General features: G+C 40.3%; 1 protein-coding gene and 1 long non-coding RNA gene across 3 annotated transcripts in view; one reads left to right on the top strand and one right to left on the bottom strand.

Annotated features, from left to right (window-relative positions):
* The window catches only part of LOC136179256 (uncharacterized), a 99,088-nt gene that overhangs the window by 54,243 nt on the left and 19,874 nt on the right, over positions 1-24,971 (top strand). Inside the window, exons 2-4 of one of the 2 annotated variants that reach the window (XR_010666437.1) lie at positions 2,558-2,629; positions 23,767-23,927; positions 24,631-24,772. This is a non-coding gene — a long non-coding RNA (uncharacterized lncRNA). Of the gene's footprint in view, positions 1-2,557; positions 2,630-23,766; positions 23,971-24,630; positions 24,773-24,971 lie in introns of both variants that reach the window. The other variant, XR_010666436.1, reaches the window with a different exon arrangement.
* Positions 4,540-24,971, bottom strand: part of LOC109981743 (metabotropic glutamate receptor 4) — a 185,993-nt gene continuing 165,561 nt past the window's right edge. The window contains exons 8-11 of the mRNA XM_020630682.3: positions 22,027-22,163; positions 19,837-20,772; positions 8,657-8,903; positions 4,540-6,338 (exon numbers count right to left, since the gene is read on the bottom strand). Coding sequence (XP_020486338.1) covers positions 6,289-6,338; positions 8,657-8,903; positions 19,837-20,772; positions 22,027-22,163 — 1,370 coding nt within the window. The 3' untranslated portion in view covers positions 4,540-6,288. The remainder of the gene's footprint in view (positions 6,339-8,656; positions 8,904-19,836; positions 20,773-22,026; positions 22,164-24,971) is intronic.

Below are 24,971 nucleotides of genomic sequence, written 5' to 3'. Positions count from 1 at the left end.
AGATTTTCTATCCTGGTTTGTGTGTAGGATAGAGGCGGGAATAAAAATCGATTTATGTAAAAATCGAGATTCTTATCTTGTGAGATTTAAAATAGATTCATGACTTCCAAAAATCAAAATGTTGTCACTCCCTGCTAAGTGCTGAGGCTAGCTCTTTAACTCAGTAGAATACCAAATAGAGCAACAAGAAATTCAGTCAGTCTCACAGATGACTGGAGTAGATCCTGAAGTATGTACTAATTCAAAAATCAACTTTGAATCATCAATCTAGAATCATAGTGAATCGAAAATAGATTCTGAATCGAATCGTGACCCCTAAGAATGGAAATTGAATCAAATCTTGATGCACCCAAAGATTGCCAGCCCTAGTGTAGGAAAACAAGAGCATCAATGTGAGCTGGATGATGGGTTGCCCATGAAGTGGATGAAATATCAGTCGAATCATTGAACATGATGGGCGGCTGTGGCTCAGTCGGTAGAGTCGATTGTCTCTCAAATGGAGAAATGTTGAGGGTTGGATCCCCAGCTCCTGCAACAACATGTCCGATGTGTCCTTGGGCAAGACACTTAACCCTGAATTGCTCCTGCTGCTTCGTCTTGACATATGAATGTGTATGAATGGGATTAGTTACTTCTGATGGTCACTTTACATAGCACCCTCTGCCATCAGTGTGTGAATGGGTGTGAAGTCCAATTACCATTGAACATTGTTCAGCTCTGATTCTTTCAGCACAAACATGTCATCATTAGACTCTGTGCGGTTTACTTCTGTTTTCTTCCCACAAACTGTGAATTGCAGAGCCTTTTGCGACTGTGGCTGTCTCTTCTGTTGGAAAATCGCTCCTCTAGATCAGACTTTTTTACAGCGGAGCAGGCAGTGCTGAGTTTGTTTATGACGGTATACAATAGCAATGCTGCCCAACTGAGAGCGCTCAGTCAGAGGACCCTTGAGAGTAACATCACTACATTGCCTCTCTCCATCCGGCTGTATATTGGTGCTCAATTCTAGACAAATGTGCTCCTGTGCTCATTCTGTCACCTGAGGGCAGCTGTGTTATCTTCAGCTGCTCACGGAAGAGGACTGTAGCAAGTAGATACACATTTCATCTGTTCAGCGCTCATATTTCAACATGGAGTGTCCTCCAGGTTTCTGCTTTATTGCTTCTAATACTTTTGACTCATCAATTTTAATCAGCCGAAGTTTAAATTGTCAATTAAATTAAATTATTCGACGACTAAAACCAAATTAAATCACAGCTCTCTGAATAGAAAAAGGCAGTTTTCTCTTTTTAAGGACTTCGACATGATCCAATTGTATAAGTAAATCGTGCAAAGACCATTTCAAGAACATATGAAAGGATTAATAATTGCGTTGTAATCCCGTCCTCGTGTGATGGGTTTTGCTCATGTTAATATTTCCCTCCGCTGTACAAGCTGTATTGAAATTAATTTGCTCGATTAATCTGAATGAGCTGTCATTGTCGCTGCGATCATGTAGCAATAAAGTGAGGGGGCACACTCTGGAGGGATCTGGATTTGTTTTCTGCTCTTACATTAAAGGACCAGCACATTAACAACACGGTGTTACATTCATTATGTAATCATTGTATGAGTCCTTAGCTTGTGTAGCTAAACCGTTCAACCTCTATCACTGAATTTGCATCTTTATATCTGCAATTACACAGCTGAGTAGATCGCATAGAACCTTTCAATACTCGTGTCATTATGACGGCCCACAGAAATGTGTTTCTGAATGTGTTCTGCCATTACATCGCCCTGACAAGTATAGTCCGAAATATTCTCCAAGTTTATTGAAAATTGCCAGTTTTCAGAGTCAGACGCATCGAAGCGAGGACAGGCCAGCTGTTGGAGAAGAAATATATACTGTCCTGTCTTCTCCACAGTCAGGGAATGAAGTCCTTAGTTATAGAAACTGGAGTCTCTCCTGACTGGAGCTGAAGTGCACAATGAGAAACCTGGTGGTGTCTCATTTCAGAAAGCCATTTCAGCAAAAGTTGTTTTTACCTCTGCCAAGGAAGTTCTATTTTGCCGGCTGTTTGTTTTTTCTATATGTCAACGGGATAAACAAAAAACTACTAGCCTGTGAAATAACACATTCAATATAAGATCAAATCTATCTCAAAAAGAATCAGGAAAAAAATGGATGACTAAAAAAAAATTATTGTGAGAATTAGGTTTTAGGTAAAGGTTTACCGTCTTCCTGCGTGATGATTTCCACTCCGCATGGTTTTCAAAGTGCTATTTCTGTGCAGCTGTGTGCTTTGTTTTGCTTTGCTTTGTGGCATTTTGCACTCCTACTCGCTACAGTACGGTAGTTGAGCTCTCAGCCTATGGTGAAAGTTTTGTAGCACTGACAGCCAGCGAGTCGCGCTGCCCATCTTTGCTGGTGACTTTGAGTCTTTTAATCAGTCCAGCACTCCACAGGTTTTATTAAATGAACAATTTGCCACTGTTTTCTTTAAATTCATGATTTTGAGCTAACGAGGGAGAAAAGATGTTACAGAGTGGAGCTGACATGAATTTTCAAACCTTTCAGGTCGTGTGCAGAGTGTCATGGTTACGGCTACACTCTCAGTAATGACGACGGATGTGTCAGCATTTCATACCGGTAAGTTAGTCACACCTGTATGTAACGCAGCCGACTTTTAGATGAATGTATTAAAAGTGCATCATGTACATCATTATTTACATGAACATTGTTTTATACAATATAACATATGTTTTTTTTAATTGCAGTTTTTGGAACAATATAATTTATCCAGTTATACTGTAGAGAGAGACAGAGAGCAGTTAACAAATCATCATTTCAAAGAAGACCTGTTTGTTGGCCTTGGATCAGCTCGCCACTGCGTTGTCCTTGTTCTAACATGATACATGTTTTATATGACATCTCCTGTGTTTTTACCCTCAATGTAAAGCACATTAATTTTACCTGTAATGAAAGGTGCTTTACAAATAAAACCTTTGTCGCTATCTGTATGTGACACTCATCTATTTTAGTGAATTCTTGAGTTCTAAAGATCTGCTGAACACATTTACAGATCTGCTTCTTTAGTGAAACACTATTGCAGATTAGTTTAGGTGAGGTCTCCTGATTCTATTTGACTCCTGATTCTATTTGACTCGTTGACTCAGAAAAAAGGCTCTCTGGCCATGCCTTTCACATCAACTGCTAATGGTGACACCAGAGAGGGGGCGGCCCCTTTTACACAAGGAAATAATGCTGTTCTTCGACAAGTTACAGGCAATATATGTGCTGTAAAAGAAGATGTAGTAAACATTGAAATCTTTCCCACATGTTTTGCAGAGAAGCAGTTGTGAAGTCAGTCGTTTTCTGGTATCCAATAATCCCAAAGAACTTGAGTAAGAACTGTGTCGGACTGATTTTTTTTTCCAGCTTGTGCTTCTTTAGGAACAACAGAGAAGTTAAATGAAACTCATGCTTGCCTTAGCCAAGAGTTATTTATTAATAATGTATTGATTTATTTAGTTAGTATGCCCCATCTACATCCTGCAGTGTCTCCCACATATAGATTTGTTGGGCAGGCAGCCAACTAGTGTTCTCTTCTTTCTATTTTTGGATTAATTATTTGAATTATTCATTTTAGAAGTCAGTGTGGTAATGCAGTGCGAAGTGTAGATGAAGTGAAAAATCTGGCAGAATGTTACATTCCTGTGAGCTTTTGACTTCAAGCTGAATTCTCAACACTGTTTGCAGCATGCGATGGGAACATGACACCGAGCCTCTCGTCTTTTGCTTGTGATATGATTTATAATATCATTCTTTGGAGGCTTTTCGTAAAAATTAGGCATACAAGTGTGAATGTGTGAATCCTCCTGTTTGACCAAAAGGCAAAAAATGAAGAATAGTTCATTCCAAAGCCTGAAATCTGAAAAGAAAACAAAAACATTGCAGATGCTTCCTTTTGTCTCTGATGTGTGAAGATGATAAACACTCTGCTCTGCATGTTGCTGTTATCTCGTACCGAGGATGCATTTAGCGCACTAGCTATGTAACAACTGTTATTTGTGAGTCTTTGTTATTGTAGATCAGCAGTGCATCGGAGGCGTGGAGATGACAGATCCTGAACACTCGCTGAAGCTAGAGGCCTTGGATTCAAGAAGCAGCTAACCCTTCATTTAAAATAATTCCATGTTTCCCTCCACCAATTCTTCATCTTTCCAGTGCCATTATCAGAGCAATTATGGCAACATGCTATTCAGAGGCATGGCAGCCATTGTCTCTTTCTTCAGAGCTGAAAAAAACTCGTTTTAAAACTGTATTAGTTTACAACTGAGATAAAAACACACAGTCGCTAAAGAAGTGCTGCCAATCATTAAGCCTTAAGATGTGGGTATTCCTTCATACTGTTGGTTTCTTACTGATGCAACACGTATTCATGTGTTTAAAATAAAAGAAGGTGACCTGCCTTCTTTGTCGTATTAATGAACTAACAAGGAGAAAGAAGGAGCTGACGGGTTCCCCTGAGTCACACAAACCTGAGAATGGATTTTGAAGTTTCAAAACATTTTTAATAGAAATAAAATTTTTGTATAAAAAAAAAAATAAACATGCTTCACACACTTCATTAGTTTTCATGAGGTTTTACAAATACATAGTCAGATAGCCAGGCACTGTATCTTTTTGTACATTTTCCCCAGTTTTAGGATATGTTAGGACATAAAGCAGACATCATCAATCTATTTAATAACATTACATTAACTTGCCATTTATTTGGTCAGCACTCACATTTTATTCTGCAACACAAATGGTGTTGAAAGTAATACAGAGGGAGGCATGAAAAGCAGCATTGAATTCACAACACAAATGACCCCACAATATTCCCCTAGACATTAGAGGGCTTTTATACCGCACTAAGCCAACTATTAATCCGTTCAGCCAGCTGAGGGTGATTGATCGAGATATTCTATACTTTTGCTATTAGATTTTCATTTGTTGAAAAGCCTTACAACTCCCTGACATCTCCTCCTGATCACGAGAGTGCCTGAGGAGGACATGTGTGGTGATGAATTTTCTCCGTAACTGGTCCATTGTGGATATCACCTTAAGGGCATATTGCAAAATCCCCTCAAGGGCATACTTCATCTTAATTCCCCTCCTAATGGATCTGTACAGCTAAGCTTTTACCCTTACACTCTGTGTGACCGAGAGAATAGCTGGTGGCAGTGATGGGAGGGTCATCCTGGACGACAGCTTACAGAGAGATCTCCTGACTAAAGTACGGATTGTTTTAACCAGGAACCATCGTTTCAAAGCACAGACAGGTATGCGGAGGGCAGTGGCAGCCTTAGGCTAGCTGGTAATACAAATCATGGCCTCACTTAAGCACAGATAAATAATCACTCACTAGACCTTCACCATTGGAGAACAGTTTTAACGCACAACAGGCTCAGGCCCAAACAATTGTTAACGACGCTGCAACAGAGTTTTAAACGCATTCCAAAGATACTGTTTTTTTTCTTTTTCTTATTTTTTTTAACAACACAACACAGGATGTTGAAACTGGCATGCTCAAAATCGGCAGAGACCATCTTGTAGTCATTCTTTTTGACTCAGTGGAAACCTGGATTAGGGAAAAAAATACATGGAGTCTGGTACAGATCTGTTGTATTGTTGAGATGATGGTAATCACTTTCAGTCGTTTGACTCATGAGAGCAGAGCACATTTAGAAATAAAAACAAACACAACCCATGTCGTGTTTGTGTTTGTCCGGAAATCCATGGACCGTGTTTTCATGCCTTTTTGGTGTTGATTAATCCCTTGTGAAGCCTTTAGGGGTTTTGAGATTAATTATAGTTTGCGGAACTGGCAGACAACACTGAGAACACCTGAACACATTCTGTATTTGAGCTCAGTTTCAGTCAGAACTGCTCAGCATGACAGAAGAGTCTTTGAGAGAGGGCGTAGCTGAAATGTAAACACTCAAAAGGAAAGCTCCATCCTTCAATCTCCGGGCCTCTGCCATGCAAGTATTTTTCATTTTTCTTTTATGTTTGTTTTTTCTTGTGAGGCAGACAGAAGATGGAAAGTTACAATTTTTTACTTTTATTTGTTCTGGTCCCCCTGCTTGTCCATCCCTGTGGTCTCCCTTCGCCATGTCACGTCTTTGGGCAATGCTGTTGCTGTCTCCACGCAAACAATGACACATCCATTTTATTTTTTTGCGCCGGCCGTGTGATATTCCACTGCATGTTTTCCGCAGTCGGTCTGGAAATCCTGAATTCTCATTAGACCCCTTTGTCCCTTAGATTGCATGGTTGCTGTAGCTGATGTAAGTTTGCTTTGTGGAGAAATCTGAAAGAGAAGAATGGAAGGGGGGAGGTAAAGGGTCAAATGGAGTCAAGGTGAAATATCACAACCTATGAGGTGAGAAAAACGAGGTAATATGTCGGTAATATGTCGGTAATATGTCAGTAATATGTTGTCTGGACCTTTAAAAAAATGTCAAATAATTGCTGAAAAATAGTGTTCAGTTGATGGTATGTCAGACCAATGCCTGTAATTGCCAATTATTCCTTAATTTTCTGGCAATATGATTTGCCCTCGAACTATGCATTACCCTGAATACATTACCTCCAGCAGATGGGGGCTTCAGTAAAGCCTACCACCCTAACCCCCCCTCATCCAACACCTCCTTTTTCTTCGGCTATCAGGCCTCAACTTTCCAGCTGTCTCCGCAGACCGTGTTAGCTGATTCGCTGAGGTGGAGCAGATAAATCCTGACATATCACCACCAGATCTCCGCAGTTGTGGGAGCTGGCCCAGACAAGAATTTTTCAATTTCATCAAGCCACATATCCACATGGGCGATGACAATGATGAATGGTGCTTATTCAAATAGCAATGCACTGTGCAGCCCCTGTAAACGGTAACCCCCCATCAGGATAAATTGCTGCTGGCTATCAATTCTGCATCTTTCCCTTCCTGCCACTTATTGTAACAAAAAGCCTCATTAACCCTCCACGGAAACTTAAAGGGGGACAGGAATAAATGTTGCCTTGAGTTTACATGGAGCTATGCCGATGTGCCTTTGTTCCTGCACTGCATTGTCACACGGTTCATATTGATTTCAACTTTCCGTGTTAACAGTTACACAATGTCAGCTCTTTTATCCTTCTATGAAGGGAAACATTTCTCACCAGCCGAGGTAAGAGAAGTAAGGGGTAAACACAGCTTCAAAACGTGTCACAATAGGCTCCATTTTTTGTTTGTGCCGGGCAGACAGAGGGAATACATCTCTGCTGACAGACGTGACCGATTAAAACCTTCCCCTGCTCCAGGGCGAGCTGAGGAAGAGCATTTTGGGTGTCACATGAGTAATTTCTGCTGACTCAATTGCTGAAGTCATTATTTACTTCACTTGTATAAATCCAAAGTGCGTCACTGATATAGTAGAGTCAAGCATTTTTATAGGAGGAGGCAATCGCTGAGAGATCCAGCGTCTTCAGAAAGGAGAGGCAGATGCTGCTTGATTATTTACAATCTGTCCCCAAATAATCTCTATTATTGATATCTCTGATAGAAACCTGTATGATGGAGACCTGTATGATAGAAACCTGTATGATAGATACCTGTATGATAGAAACCTGTATGATGGAGACCTGTGTGATAGATACCTGTATGATAGAAACCTGTATGATAGAAACCTGTGTGATAGAAACCTGTATGATAGAAACCTGTATGATAGAAACCTGTGTGATAGAAACCTGTATGATAGAAACCTGTATGATGGAGACCTGTATGATAGAAACCTGTGTGATGGAGACCTGTATGATAGAAACCTGTATGATAGAAACCTGTATGATAGAAACCTGTATGATGGAGACCTGTATGATAGAAACCTGTACGCACTGCTTCTACTTTGTATTTTACCTATGAAGGAATGCTCAAAGCATGTGTTTCTATTAAATAAATAAATCAAAAATAAAATAAAAGTAGTCGTTTTATAAACCCGGGAAAATGACCATCATGTTTTGACAGAGTGAAGTAGAAGTTTTAAACAGAGCATTTTGATACAACACAAAGATATTAAAGAAAATGTTTAAATTTCATGTCTGATCAGTTGAATGATTTGTTCCTCTTTTCTGTTGTTACATACTTTATTAATCCCTGTTACACTCAATTATTGAGAGACATGCCATGTCAGAGTGGGGCTGCTACACACCGCAACGCAGAGAACGCATCAGAGCGGTCGAGGCTTTTTAACGTATAGTCACAGATTCTTACATCAGGAGGAAATATCAGTGGGAAAAGAACATCCTATATTTACTGAGGTTAATTTGAAGATGTGTTGTGAAACAGCAGCATACGTTCTGTGATCCAGTCTCTCTTCAGGACTTTACAACCACAATTCAACAAAGCATCCTGTAATGGTTCCTCCTGACTCGCAAACAATATCCAAATGAACAGCCATTCATTTACTGAATTCAATGAAGTGTGAAATAACGTGCTGCACATCTGTTGATTAGTAATTGTTTTGAACTCTGCTTCCTATCTGTGCGTCAGTTGGTTTGATTTTCGCACGCTGAAGGACAAAAACATGCCTAAGAATTAAAACACACAATCAGTGCTCTTAGTCAACAGTTTCCTCATTAGCATGTTTGTGTGCTTACTTTGTGTTTCGAGGCTTTCACACAGCTCGGTCTTGGCTTCTCCGTTGGGTCTGAGTCCGGCCTTGGGGTTGAATTTATTGGACATGGTGGCGGCGGTAACCACGGCCTTGAGGCTGCGTGTGCGCTTGGGCACATTCTGCTCAGGATGGAAGAGAACCACGTAGACCTTCGGCATGTAGAGCAACCCGAGGGACACTGAGGCGCTCAGACTCACAGAGATGGTCAGAGTGGTTGTTTGGATGTACAGCTGCAAGAGGAAAAACACAACACACAGGCATTACCTTTGTCTTGGCACTGGATTGTGCAGATTGTTCTATATGGGTAGTGGCCTGTATAGAACAAGTGACATCTGCTGTGTGTCTTTCTGATTAAAGCATTCAATGACCCGTTTGTTGGCCAAGCTGTTGTTGAAGTTGCCTCTACTGTGTCCAATGGAGGCTTCATAACTGTTTAATGCAAGTGATGTCGTAAAACTTGTTTTAATTCAGCGTCTCATCTGCTCCTAAGGAGTGTGTGCCAAACCAGCCAAGGCCACCTTGTTTGTTTAATTTTCTGCCATACTAATTTTAATACGGCCACCAGAATTGATAACACCAGTCGATTGGATGCTTTTCTGACTCATAACGAGCACACTCGTAAAAAAATAAAAATAAATAAACAAGCTCGTGAAAATGTTACACATGGTCAGATCCGCTGAATCATGGGGGAGGGGGCGACTCTGAGTGTCATTCTCACTCATTCCATTTTAATTGTTTCCAAAGCTGCAGCGAATTAATGAGTTGTCTTCAGGGAAGCGTTAAAGGAGAAGGAAGCTCGTGTCATTTCTGTATGTATAACTAGGTCGTGACTGCTTGACTGGCCATGTGAGAGGAATTAACTTGTAAGTTGTGTTGCAGACTTTACAATTTAATGGTACTGCAGACTTCAATGCATTAAAAAGTGTTATGGCACCCTCCACAGCGGGAGGTCCGTCTGTACCTTTTGTAGACTGACTCACGATGGGAGGTACACAGCAAAACAAAAAAACTTGAACATTCAGGAATCCAAAAACATTCTAGGACATTTATCTTTTTCACACTTAGTTATTTGGGTGACTTTTTATTGTCTGCGAGCTTGATACTGTTTTATTATGATGACATCAGGTAACACTGTTCAGAGTAATCAAATATTTGTGATGAAAGTCAGGGTTGGTCATTTTCGAAAACTAGCATTGATTTTGAAAGTGACATTCCCTCAGTGCTCCGTCTGCACCCACCTCCTCCCCTCAGTGCTCCCTCAAAAGCCACGCCCCCCCACTTACATATGCTGCGCCCGCATTCCTCCAGAAGCGGACCTCAGCTCATCGCTTGCATTGTGTAGAAACTACGTCGTCTCATTCAGCGGTAAGTAAACACTAAACTTTACCACAATACATGTAAATAAAAAAAGTGACTATTTAACTACTCACAATGGCCAACGACAAACTCGCAGTATAAACTCCTTCATCGGTGACCAGCTTTGAGTGTGGGCTAGTGCACGCAAAGTAGAGAACGAGCAGGGAGACATGGAGGCGTGATTGGTTCATCAGATTGGTACCCCGTGGCAGACATTGGTTGAATTTTTTACAGGCTTACAACTGCTACAGATGACAAATTTTCTTTGTTTCTTTTCAGAGCACATGAGTTATTAATGTCTGTCTGGACCCAAAGACAACTTCAACCAAAATCTTAAAAAGTGTATCTAGAGAAAATGACCAACCCTGCCTTAAAAAATATCAGGACATCATGAGAGCAACACAATCTTCCACTTGATGACACTTCTACAAACGTTTAGCAGACTGTAGGCAGCTACGACGAAATGAAATCAAAATTAACTTACTTACTGATCCAAAGAGTTAGCCTGTATGGTAACACTGCTACAAATATAACAGCAACACAATCCATTGATGGGGATTTATCTAGAGTGACTACAAAGTTACAACCTAGAATAGGGAGGGTTTCCTGTATTCTAACATTTCAGCCAAAGAAGTGATAACAGTGCACACACTGAGCCGGTGATAAATGATTACATTCTTATTCCCTACTTCACTGGTATATGAAAAGATATGATAATACTCTATCGATCCACAGTGGGGAAATTCAGGTGTTGCAGCAGAACAAAGACAAAATAAAAGAGTTAGTTAGAAGAAATAAACTAAATAGATTATATTAATATAACTAAAAACAACACAACTGTTGCTTCACTGTCATTTCACCTCTCTGTTAAGCGGCACTGCTGCGACGCGGACCCCTGTACTGTCCTGTGTTTTATGTAGTTCTTCACTCGAAAGCCACGAATCTCTCCAAAACTCTATGAACAGGACTCTGTTGTTAGACAGGCACAGAAATTTGTGTCTGACTCGACCCCCATTCTTCACGCTGAGTTTCAGCTTTTGCCCTCTGGGAGAAGATTCAGGGTCCCTCAGACCAGGCTGAACCGCTATAAACATTAATCATAAACTTTGTGCTGATGTCCATTCATATTCTGAATAACAGGTCATGTAGGATGTGCCAAGGGGCCGTGCAATATGTCAATATTTCACTGCTGTAGGAGGGTGTTTTAATGTATATGAGGAGATGTTACATGTTTTGTATGATCTCTATTTCTGTCCTTTCGAATTCTCTTGTAACTGCAGGACAGAGTCCAAGACAAACCGGAGACAATAAAGTATTTTATATTATATGAAGTATATATAAGTAATTATCTTATTTCTTGGTCCAGAAAATCCCAAAGTACAGTCCCGTTCTTCTGTCGAGGCTTCACCCCAGCTCACTTCAGCCGTTTGAGAAAGAAACTAATTTTCTTCTGATTTTCTTGCAGTAATGAAGTGTGCCAAAATAACAACATCATGATGCAGGTTTGTAAAAAAAGTTTTAGCTTTGTAAGGTCTGTCCTCAAAAGGAAACAACTTTTAAAAAGCTTGTTTGGTGAATTGAGGTCGGATCCTTCATTTCAGATGCTTCTCAGGTAGTCGGGGAATCTTATCACTGATTGGCTTTCGGTACACAGAGTCAAGGAGATTTATGGCTAAAGTCGAAAATGTTTGATCTGTGATGGATTGTTATCTTCACTTTAATGTAGAAATCTGTTTATAGAGACAAATAAATCTTTGTTAGTACACCGTCGATGGGAGCCAGTATGTTATTGCAGCTGTTAGCGTGCCGCCTGTATTTTTCTGTCCTCGCAGGCCGTTTGTTCCTGCATACACCAAAGCTTGCAGATATATGAGTCAATACAGCTAAGACTACAAATGTGCTACAAACATTAACCAGAACTTTTTCCATGCATGATGTGTAGAATCTTGAAATAGAGATGAACTCATCATGGAATAAGAATGTTATCATGTACATCTTGGTACATTTTACAAGTTAACAACATTGTTTGAGTCAGAGGCTTCCTTTTCCTGTCATGTATCCTATAACCAGTCCATGTTTGATGAGAGGATTTCAGGGGGCTACAGCACAGTTTTGCGGATGCAGATAAAGTATATTCGCACTGACGTGGGCGGGAGCTGGCAGTCGGCATCATCATCATCATCTCAGGGGGAGAAAATCTCAACCGAAAACATGAAAGGCTGTTATTATTGGGCAGCCTGATGATTTTCTAAGTATGGAAATGTAGAGACAGAGTAGGTTGTCTCTCCTGCATACTGACTCACTTGTATGTCAAAAACATTTAAGCAAATTGCCACCCGTATTTCAAATGTGATCAGTGAGCAACAAAGTCAAAGCAGCTCTGAAACCTGATGTTGCAGCATCTGGTCTGTTATGAGAAACATCATGAACTATTAACACGTTTTCTTCTCACAGCGCCTCGAGCAGGAGCTCTTTTGGTTTGTTTTTCAGTTTAATAACATTTAATATAATTTTTTCACTTCCTGTTTTTTTCACTTTGAGAAACATAATCACAAGGTTACACGTCTTTTATTGTTTCTCTAATGGATGGCAAAGGGAGATTTTCAATATTAAAAAAAAAGCTGCAGGCGAGAGGGATCTAAATCTAAGCGGTGGCACAATTTAATAAAGTGTATTTTTGTACTAAGACTACCACGAGAATAGATTTACAACTGTAATTAAGCCTCTGTTGACTGAAAAAAAATCCAATACATGATCCAAACTAGCACGGGCAGATCAGGATCAAACGTTTTCTGGGGCCATGATACGAGACTCTACTGACACACGCTTACGTTCACAGGCTTTGCAGTTCAGACTATTAATATTTGATGGATTCCACCTTTAGAGTAGTATCTCTTCCTATTGACTGGGTGAGCTTTCATCATCACCTGAGTGACCCCCAGTTGGTCCCTGCTGGTTTTTCATCAAAGCAGCGTAACATTTAGCTCTCCAGATGTGACCTCTGCTTGAATATCGTGTTTGGTGTTTTTTTTTGATTATTTGAGACTCTCCTCAGTGCTTTCCCCTCCAGACTGGATGCATCTAATTTCCTTCAGTCAGTCGGGGTACCAAGTGGGACCGCTGGCCGGAGAGAACAATGGAAGAATGGAGGCTGTATGAGAGAGGGACAGCTGCAGTGGTCTCCTTGCAGCTGTAGGGAGTGTTAACCAGTGAACTGCTCTGGGCTTGGTTCACCGCTGCCTCGGGGACAGACCGCTGAACCCAAGCTGTTACTCACATGAACAGACAAAAAAAAAAAAACGCTCTGAAGCTTTTGAAACAAGAATAGTTCCCTTCAAAGCAACCCTTGAGGTCACTAAGTATATACTGTGAGATAGTGCGAGAGAGAAATGAAAAAAGTACTGGAGTTAATTAACCATAATTTAAAGTAGTGCCTGAGGACAGAGCTGAAATTAGCTTAAAAGTAAAAAAAATGACTTTAACACATACATGGTTATATGACTACATTTTCAAAAAACTAGTTTATCAAGTTCACTTGCCATCAAACAGTTAAGAAGACATGGAAATTAAATTTACAATGAAATAAACTACAGTAAGCAGCTAAACAAAAACAAAAAAGCAGAGTCTGGGCTCGAATAGTAGTTAGTGTGATGTTTCTGTCGATTCAATTATTATTGTACTACTTTTTGGGGGATTTACTCCTACTAAATAAAATATTTCATATATGAAAAATCAGAAAATACTTTATAGGATGATATGGATTTATCAAATCAAATACACACATGAATATTTTTTAAACCATGACGATCCTTCAATTTGTAGGTAAATTAATTTTACTTTGCAGGATTGGGACTTTCTGTTTAACCAACGTTTTTCGAGGTCAAATGTCATTGGACCATAGATTCACACTAAGAATCCGTAAGAACGCATAGCATTGTTTTTGATCTTCAGGAAGCCCTTATATGAAATCAGTCTATGAACTGTCTGGTGTGTCATCAGTAAAATAAAATAAAATTTACTGTGAATTAGGGCTGGTTATTTCCCACAACCCTTATGCTATGATACGCATCACAATACAGAGGCCATGATACGATACATATGGTGATATACATTTTGGATAATGACCATGTCCTACACAGAATTCACTACAACAGCTGTTCTTTATTGTTGAGAATAACAGCAAAGGATCCTACAACTAAAAACACTTTCAGGTTCTCAGATATCCTATAGATATACATAACATGTTTTAATCCCAGAGCTGTGGCTGTGGTGTTGTTGTGAACTGCACCATCGGTCAACTCTCTTTCAAACTGTCATCACAGCTTTGCAGCCACTTGATTCTGTAATCGATCTGAATCGATTCATGTATTAACAAGGTGATGATATATTGCCATATCGATTGTTTTAGCATGGTCCTACTGTACATGTATTTTATCTGAATAAAAATCCAGATCATGAACATTGCCTTTTACAGGACTCCAATTAAATTACAGGTCAGCAAAACCTGCTTTACCCCGGTGCAAACCAAATACAACTGAAGAGCTTTTTTAAATCCTGATGCAATGAAAGATATGTTTATAGTCCACACTTACATCATCTCTGACTGCTGTACAGTCAACCACTGTGTTGAAGGAAAAACATGGGTGCCTATATGATTTATAACACAGCACATCACACATGTACCTGACGAAGCTTGATACTGTAAAAATATATATATAGTCCACACACTCTCTGTAACTGGTGGAAATCAAAACAGCACTGCTTGATGGAGCTGCAGTGCCTTTGCTTACAAATGGAGTCCTGTTTTCAGTGTCAAAGCCACTCCAGTTTTCCATCCATTCATTTGTTTCCTCCTGATTGCAGTGCACCTGAGCATGCACAGGACGGAGCTCGTAAATAAGCGAGTTTCGGTTTATCTCACACACCTATCTACACATTGCCATTAGTGCAATTTGCCTGAGGCCAAACACAACGTAGAGGAAGAGTGTGTATGGCAGCTTTAATGACCAAACAAGACGAGTGGAAAACAATCCATCAGTACGTCTGTGATGGGGGAGTTAAAAAAACAAAAAAAAACAAGCCACACCACTGCCTACGGAGTGCGGAGTGAGAACAACGGTGATAACGTCAGATTAAATTGAGGGTTGATAAATGTAAACAGATTCTATTTTCAAACAGGGACTCTGGAGAGCTTCTGCTTCAGGATGCAAACAATCAAATTCATTTAAACTGCATAATTCCCTCTCTGCATTAAACTGCTGCGTTATTCCTCAGCATGCTATGAAAAGATTCAACAGAGGGGCTTGCTGCATGAGAATCCACCATAATTGCACTCTAATTAAGCTAATAAACAAATAGAAGCCTTAGGAGACACAATAATACAGCTACATGCGAGAATGCCGTTTATAAAGATCACAATCCTTTGGCCTTGATTAGCTGCACGGCCTGTTCAACCATTATTGGAGCACCCAGAGGTCAACTAACCCAGATGATGATGGCGCTGTAGGCCTAATGAGTGCAACATCTGAAGTCCAAGATGTTGCTCAGCTCCCTCCGCTCAGTAGCATCCATCTTCATTATGTATTATAGGGCCTGCGGGACACTGATGTGAATTATTCTGTTTATCTTTGCACTGAGAAGAGACAAAGAGAGTAATAGGAAGGACCGGGGGGTGTTAACAGGTAGCAGGGAAAAACACAGAGCAGACACAATCATGAGCGCACTCCTGTCTGACATCTGCTCTTGTTGAACCCACTGCAACTCCCACTCTTTGTCTGACTAGTGCACTAACAGCAGCTTTTTTCTTTTTTTTTTGCTTTGGAGTTGACAGTGCCAATAGTGCGATGGAGACTTCATAGAGAAATAAACAACACCACTCAATTCATCAGCCCATTCATACACCGCAATGGCAGGACCCGCTTTGTGTGGGCAGATTGAATTTGAACTGAGCCTATTGTGCTGAAGCCTCATTCCCGTGCACGCTTTTGTCCAACGACTCCCCTTCCTGTTTCTGTCTTTGAGACAGCCGCTGATTTAGACGGTTCCTCCAGGTAAGCAGGTGTCACTTCTGTTCCCGGAGCTAGCATAAAGCACGATGATCACGCTGCAAAGATAGAACAGATGTCCCTGTTTGAATGATGGAGGAAGCCTCCGTTGGCATTCCTTACATTTATCCTGGCACCAGATGACAAATAAATGAGTGTGCGCTTGTATTGCCGAGGCAGAGGCCCCGCTGTAAACTGGTGATGAGAGCATAGGCAGCGAGATAAGGTAAATCAAGACCCGGAGGAAGTGGAGCATTTAATTGCTCTGAAAGATGTGTCAATGTGGGCTGCGAGGCTTTGTGCAGCCTGTCATTTACAGTACGATGATTATGAGGTGTGTTTGCTTTGACATGGTAATTCCTTAAATAAGAACATTGTTTATGTAACAGCTCAGAGAATCTGTCACAGGGTTTGTTTTATTCACATGAAGATGGGCACAGCAGTAAAAGCCCCTTTGTGTCTTCAGATCTGACATCCCAGAGTCATTTTGTGTATGCCCTCCATAATCACTGCAAAACACGATTTAGAAATATATCACAGTTATGATCTAACAATGCTTTGAATCAATGTTTTTCTTATAAGATAGCAGTTAAGTTGAAAACATCTGATATATTGGTATATTGTAGCTTGTGGTTTAACGGCCTCCTCCCTTCTCTGACTTTGTGTATATTTATAACACTATAACAAAACGTCCTACTTCTGTGCTTTGTCGTTTGAGCCTTTCCATATATTGTATTAGGAGAGTTGTCTTTGGAGGACAGTCTCATCAAAGCAGCCTACAATGACAAATGAAGTTAGTGCTACATGGAAAAGTTTATCCGACTTGATACTCAAAGGCTCTTTCGGTAATATATTAAATATGATTATTCTCTCTAAAATGAGAAAAGAAAAAAATGTAGGACATTTGCCTTCAGCAAGATTTCCATTTTGTGTTCCACTTCATGTCTTACCTTAACAATGCTCAGGGCGACGGCAGAAGTTTTCCAAATGATAAAAGTGGAACTATCTCCCAGCCATTTTGTGTACCATTTTCAACAGGAAATAATAATTAATGAGTGACTAATAGTATTTGGAGTGTCTTATATTAAGCCGCCTAGAGAGGCGTTTTTTTCAAGGTTTGGAAATGAAATTCATCTTAAGTGTGGAAGAAGAGGAAAGAAAGTAGAACTTAACTTACCCTTCAAGGATTTTTTTTTTTTACTTCTATTTTGCTATTCAAAGCCATGCTAGCTAATGGATTACCTCATCCTCCAAAAAAGCTGTTCAGACTCTGTGTGATTGTATTATTCTCTTTCATCTTCAGAGAGAGGAGATGGAATGATTAAACAAAGAACTTGCTGATGTTCATAGCTGCTGTTGACATGCGACTTAAGACGTGCAACTGGCATTAAAAAATAATGTGGACTCTGCACTTGGGACTTCTTCTTTACACTGAGGGCTGTGTGGGTGATGATCAAGAATGCACAGTGATGATGGTTGACATTTGGGTATTTTTTCCCTCTGAATATATTTCAGTGAATCTAACATAAAACAAGCGGTATCTATTGAGCTCAGCAGGTCGCTTATTGTCTACAACATGTAGATGCAGTTGCTCAGTTTAAGTGTTAACACTAGTTGATTTATGGGGTAAGAGGAGGCCAATATGCAGAGCCAGAGCCGTTAAGATCCTGTGGTGTTAACACAATATGCAGCACATAAAAAAAAAACCTCACAGTACTGTGGGTCACACACTGCATTTTTAATGAAGTTCAATGGGCTGCAGTCATATGCATATTTTCTGCACTAAACTAAAGAAAATATTTTATGGTGCAGAGCACGATATAATGCACACTCTCAGTCTCTGAAGAACACTTTTCTACAAAGGTAACTATCACGGCCAGTTTTTCCAGGCCGGCATTTTGATGCATTGTTTTGTTTAATCCCAACGGGAGGGTGGGAAGGATTAATTTGTTGCATCTGTCAGACCCATGCTGGCACCGCTGATAGTGTCCATGCCAGTATGAGCTTTTTTCCCCCTCACCAGTGTTTTCTCTTGTAGCCACTGAGCCTCTTTTGTTACTCTGCCAAAGACCTCTTTCAACTGGATGTACACATATCTACTGCTCCATTGTTGTACCTGTTTGGCTTTGCACCCACTATGTCGCCACTGAATGTGAGGTCCAAGCCTTGCCTCCATTTCCACGTTCCATTTAGATCCCTCTTGACCTGTTGTCTCCCAGTGATCCCACTGGATGTGATCCAGGTCCATGGTTTACAAGGTTAGGCACATTGATTTGACATGGGCGCAAGAGTGTGTGCTTGTGTAAACAGTTTGTGGGTCTCTAATGCACTGTGGCATTCAGTGGTCACATATATGTGAGTCATGGGCTGATTGCAGAGTTATTAGAGAATGCCTTCACAAAGCTGTGTCCTCACTTCAAATGTTTTTAGTACATTTAAAATATGAGGCTTCCACATGACATCATAACAATTTTCAGGTGTTGTTTTGGTTGCTGAGTTCTTTCCACATTACTTTTAAAATTGCTGTTGTTATTTAATACAGGCAGACTAGAATACATATTTTTAATAAGAAAATGAACAACAGTGTGCCGTGTGGGACTGGGAAACAAATTTAAAGAATGCTGAAATACAGTTTTTAAACAAAGATAACTTATGCACGATGTAGCTACAGCTTTGGAAGAAGTAGGACCACAAATATCCCAAAACTAGTTTGAGACTGAAAATGACATTTGGAAGATAACGTAAATACAGAAATGTAGGAGCTAGATTGTACATCATTTTCATTATATAGCATTGTTGTTGCTTTTTTTTTTACATTGAAGGTGACTGAGATGGATCTAACCTGTCAAATGTACTGTTTGTTTATTTCAAGGATTACCTACATGTGGTTCTTGACTCAAATTGAGTCACATGAAAAGTCTGAGTCATAGTAATCAAGAAGTCTTCAAGAAGGTGACAGGAAGACATTTATTCATTTATTTTAGGGGTAACCAGCCAAGCAGCTGGGAATAACTATTTTTATCCCCAACAATGCATCAAATTTGACTCTATCATGTTTTCTATTTGAACATACTTTCAGAGTAAGGGTAACTAAGTTAAATGTCAAACTTTTTCTGGAGATGTAGCAAGCTCGCAGTATAAAATGGCACATATTCAAACTACAACCATCTCAAATATCAACCAAAATACTTTCTACTACTGCTAATGTGTTTTTGTTTTACCTGCACACAGAATGGTTCAAACATACTGATGAACAAACCAAAGAGAAATGAGCAAAGAAAAAAAGGAAAGTATGATTTAGTGTTATAGTATTTGTGTTATTAACCCAAATAAAGATCTCCTCACCGTACGTAAAATTAATTCCAGATCAGTTCAGCTTCACCACGGAAAACAAGGTTTGCTGCACAACCGAGTCTTTTTTTAAAGGAGACTCAAAAAATGTATATTTGTTTTATTTATATACAAGCTTTTGGCTAAGTCTTAAATGATTGGAGTACATCTTGCACTTTAGTTAGGAAACTTGATATCTGCTTAAACATCATACTCATATTTATTGTGTTAATTTCTCATTTATGTATTTCTAATGTTTGTATTGAATAAAGTTTTTATTATGGATGTTTTCTACTCTTACTTTTAAGCACATTGAGTTTATGCTTGTTATATGATGTGTGCTATTTGAATAAACTTGACTTGCTGTTCTGCCATGAATGTATACAAATCTGGTGGCTAAAAAAAAGCTCAGGAGGAGTGGTTGTAAGCTTACCTTTTCTGTGGACTGTGAAGTGCCAAAGAAGATTGGGATGAACGCTAGCCAAATAATGCAGGTGGTGTACATGGTGAACCCGATGGGTTTGGCCTCGTTGAAGGTCTCCGGCACTCCTCTGGTTTTAATGGCATAGACTGTACAGGTAACCATGAGCAGCATGCTATAGCCCAGCAGGCAGATCAGAGACAGGTCAGAGATGTCACACTTGAGCACCCCCCGAGCCATCACCGGGTTAGATGTCCTCTGGTCCTCATAGTCAATAATGGCCTTAGAGGGATCCACGCCAAACCAGATGCACACCCCGAGCAGCTGCACTGAAGCCAGGGTGAACGTGATGACGAGCTGCGAGGCTGGAGAAATGAACTTCGGTGCACTGATGGACATGGAGCCCTGCTCAAAGATGCGGTAAATACGATTGGTTTTGGTGAGCAATGCTGCATAACTGATGCTCATCCCCAGACCCAAGAAGATCCTGCGGAGTGAACAAATTCCAACATCAGGGGTAGAAATCATCAGGAACGTTGTGGCATAACAGAGGAAGATGCCAGTGAGCAGCACGTAGCTCAGCTCTCGACCCGATGCTTTCACAATAGGAGTGTCGTTGTAGCGGATGAACGTGACAACCACAAACACGGTGGCCATGATGCCAACAACTGCAATGAGCACAGGGAAGACCGCCCATGGAGAGCTCCACTCCAGTTTAACAATGGGGATTGGAACGCAGCCGGTGTGGTTCACATTGGGCCGCGAATCAAAGCGACACATCTTGCATGTGTAGGTGTCCGCCTGGTACTGATAGCCATCACAGCGCTCGCAGTGCCAACAGCAGGGGATGCCCTTTACAATCTTCTTGCGCTCGCCCGCCTGACAGGGGTGACTACAGATTGAGGAAGGGATCTGACGGACACCGCCAGGCCACTGCATCGAACGAACCTGTGAGGTAGACAGCAGGCATAGTCAGACAGAGTAGCAGAGATTTTTGACTTACTGAGCTGCCTGTATCCTGTGAAATGTGGGCATGAAGAAGTGGTGATGCTTTATCGATTCATAAAGCACCCCTTGAGGTCAAGGACAATCTAGACAGTGGTTACATTCAGTTTGGATGTTTGAACCTGGCCTTAAGTACAATTCTGCGTGCTACAGTGCCACTAGGTTTTATTTATTTATTTGGGCGGGGGATGGGAAAGGGCAAAACTGGGGGTCAAATGAATCATTCCTCATAGAATCAGCAAAATTTTACTGTGGGAGGTCAAGTTATCTGAAGGACAAGACACAGGGGATGGGAAAACACATTATTTACTCTGTAGGGAACTGACACAGTTTTTTTCTTTTTTTCTGCTTGGGCAAATAGTTGTTTGTGTTAAAAGAATCAATACTTTTCTGTCTGTGATCAGAGGAGGGAATTATCATTTCTGTTTCAGGGTAATGCCCTCCTTTGCGGATTTTCCCCTTCCTGAGTACTTATGAAGATAAATTAAATTTGTAATTTCAAACGGATCTGCTCCCTTAATGTTATCAATTTTATTCAATTGTGTGTGCTCATTCAAAGCCGGTGGATTTCTTTGTAAACGTGCATTTAATTAAGAACTCAAAGAGCACTAATTAAATAGTCGGCTTTGGAGTCAGAACTGGCACTTCCCACAGTAGGTGCCCACCATGAGCACCCCTTTTCGTCTGTTTTCCTTTCCCAGCACGTTGTTGAAAGAGGTAAAGAAGGCAAAGCTCCTCTCAAGCTGCTTCATGTGTTCAATTGTAGACTCTTTAGCATGCCCTGGGCTTCCTCTTCATTTTGTCAAAACATAATTTGTTTGGTTCCCTTTATGTAATTTACTGTTATAATAGCGTTACTTCATCTCACAGCCGCCTGCCTACAGTATTGTTTTTGGAAGTCAGTGATGCCGTCTTGAGAAATGATATTAAATATGTCTGTCCTTAAGCTCTCATGGCTTTCTTTTCATCACAGTCAGCCCTGTTAATCATTTAAAGTGCCCTCTGGATATTTACACCTTTGAAGATGGCACTAAGCGCAATCAAATGGTTTGCAAGGAGTTTGAGAGCAAACATGTAGCTGAGCTGAAGAAAACAACTTTTCAGAGAAGGATTTTCACTCCAAACATGTTTTCACAAACAACACTTGTGGGCTTAATTCAATCAATCATTTTTTTGTGTGAAGAAGTGTAGGCTCACATTGAGATGGAGTTGATCCGTCCAGTGGCCAATTATTTTATATTCCGCAGTTCGGTTTCTGATTTGGTACTGGTAGATCTCGTAGCGTCCAGGGGCATCTCCATTTTCATTGAAGAGGACTGGGTTGCCAGCTATGCCTAAAGGAGAGAACAATCATCATTTAATACACATCATTGAATTATTTTCTTAGAAGAATGTGTAGAAGCAAACTAATGTGCTCTTGTCAGAACAATAATTACAGTTGTCGTTCCAGTGAATTAGAAACATTTCTTTCCAGTTTGGCAAGAAGGCAGAAAAACATTTGTGACTAGTGTGACTGGAATTACATGCATGGTAGGCAATGTCTTGCATTGTCCTCCATTTCTGTTAAACCCAGGCATGTACAGTATGGTGCAGAGGTTATGGAGAATGTGAATATAGAGGTGACCACATTTCAAGTCCCATCACTGACAAAGAATCAATGTTCGCTTTATATGACCACAACCACAGTCACGCCTTGAATGGTTTCAGACCTTGACCACATAACACATATCTCACATTTGGTCAGCCATTCAAATAATAAGGGTGTTTTCTCACTGACAATTGTTTCACTTGATTGAAGAAACAATAATTTAGCCAGAGCTTTGTAAATTGATCAAGATATATTCATTTAACTTCTATTAAAAGGTAGCAAGCAGCCCCGATCTCCACACTTCATTTTTATACTGAAGGAGTGTCTGAACCTGTCACAATTCCTCGCTAAGGTTAAAATAAATTATAGGTTCTTTGATGTAATTTGAACCAATCCAGATTGTCTTGGGCAGCATTAAGCCCAGAATACAGCAACATCCAAAATAGGAGTAATATTCCACTCATAATGGGAGAGAAGTTTGGTGAACTCCTTTTGCATTTCGGGAGGTCAGCTCTGTTGGATGGATCCTGAAAACTGCTACCACACCTGTAGCAAATTTATGGTGACGTGCCCGAATATTGTATACTGCATAAAAAAAAGGAAAAATTATTGAAAGTTGGCCTGAACGGCGAGTTAATCATGTTTTGCAGAATCGTCCAATATCAACATTTTCTCTGGCAGTAGAGTTGCACACACATATGGATACCAAGCTGCCTTTTGGAACCAGTGTTTAGTCACTGGCTACAGTGACACACAAGCATTTGCTTTTCCTCTGGGTTTGCATGGGTCTTTGGACTTAAAGAAACACTTAGATATCCAAAAAAAAGGCGTATACAAAAGCGATCTAATCGACCCCCTCCTGACCTCACACACACTTAAACTGCTCATGTTGTCTTAGTGTTCAAAGCTTGTCATTGAGATAATTATGTGACAACAACTGCGATAACAATGATAAAGACAATGTTTTCTGTGTGGCGTTTTAAGACAAGCTGTAATGATGTGTCAAAATGAAGGCCCACCAAAGATTTCTCTGTAATCTCCCAGACGTAAACACGATGAGCGGCACTTTCAGATCAGTAATCTGTAATCATAGAAGAACGTGGAGAGGTCCTCCTCAGAGGCAGGAGGAGGGAACTTCATGTCTAATTGCTTTTCCCATCATCTTCTATACAAACATATATACCTTCAAACACTGATCGTGGCTTTAAGCCTGTGTGCTTTTCTTCATTATTAAGTCTCCCCACATGACAATGAGCATCCTAGTTAAGAACAAAAAAAAGTCAACATGGCCGATTGCTGCTGATGTATTTCTGCTGATGAGTATTTTTTTGTTCTTGCTCTTTGTTTAGGTGCTGAAGGATGCAGCGCCCTAATCCACATCTCGATGAGTCAGCCTGCTGGATTATGGCATTAACGTTTTACTCAGCCGTGCCTCTGTGACAATTCCGCCCACATAACAAAGCAGTTGGTGATCATGGGAGGATTACAGTGACTTTTATGAAGCACCGAGGTATTATGTTTATAGAAACATGTTAAGCAGATCGACACCACTGGTAAGCTCTCATATTGCCAATGAGTGATTTCTGTCTTTCCAAGGTTTTTTGTTGCTTTTCCTCCAGTTTCTTTGGCTTTTATAATTTCTTTGCAGCCTTCCGCCTTCCTCTGTCACAGCTGGTGTTATGTGCTCAGCCTGTAAGTGCTCATGTGGACATCACTGTCACTGAAAAGAGGAAAATGGACCCTAAATTACAGTGCTGGTATCAAGACAGTAATGCGACAACACTAAACGAACATCACCCATGACGCTGTATGGCTGTATTAAATATCTTTATGGGTCTTTTGGTCAGGCTTTCATCACACTCTCATGGCTTGACAGCTCTCTTAGTATGGCTTTCAGCTACTGTAAATTTGCTCATTTATTTATTTAATTCCTTTTTTTGCAATGATCTAAAACACACCAGCCTTTTTATATTGTGTTTTAACCTGTACTGTTTTGAATGTGCCATATAAATAAACTGACTCTACATACAGTACACCTCTGAATAATATGACAATTAGAAAGTCAAAGACTTCTGAAATATTTATTAAAAAACGTCCAGGGAAATCACTCCTAAGGCCCTTATTCTCTTAGACTCTTATTTTTTAACAAACACAGTTTTTTTTAACAAACACAGTTTTTATAGATAATTTTTTTGCCCTTTTGCCTTTATTAGATAGAACAGCTGAAGAGAGACAGGAAATGCTGGGCGGGGAGCGTGGGGAACAACACGCAGCAAATGGCCAAAGTCGGAGTCGAACCCACAGCCGCTGCAACGAGGACCAAAGCCTCCATGGATGAGGCGCCAGAGCTACTAGGTGCCCCTTACAAACATGTTTTAATTTTTTTTTTTTTAAATGCACATTTTCAATCGAATTGTTTCTGGTCATGGTAATGACATGACGGATTGAGTCAGTATGATAAATGTGTGTGTCCTCGTCTTGCTTGTAAAGGCAGTGGTTTTTCCTCTTCATAATGGGTGAAGGGACTGTGCCACTTTGGGGCAGTATGGTCAAT

The sequence above is a fragment of the Labrus bergylta genome, chromosome 5 (genome assembly GCF_963930695.1).
Source record: "Labrus bergylta chromosome 5, fLabBer1.1, whole genome shotgun sequence".
In the NCBI taxonomy this organism is placed as follows: domain Eukaryota; kingdom Metazoa; phylum Chordata; class Actinopteri; order Labriformes; family Labridae; genus Labrus; species Labrus bergylta.
Note: the sequence above shows the minus strand (reverse complement) of the source record. Positions and strands in the feature narration are given on the sequence as shown.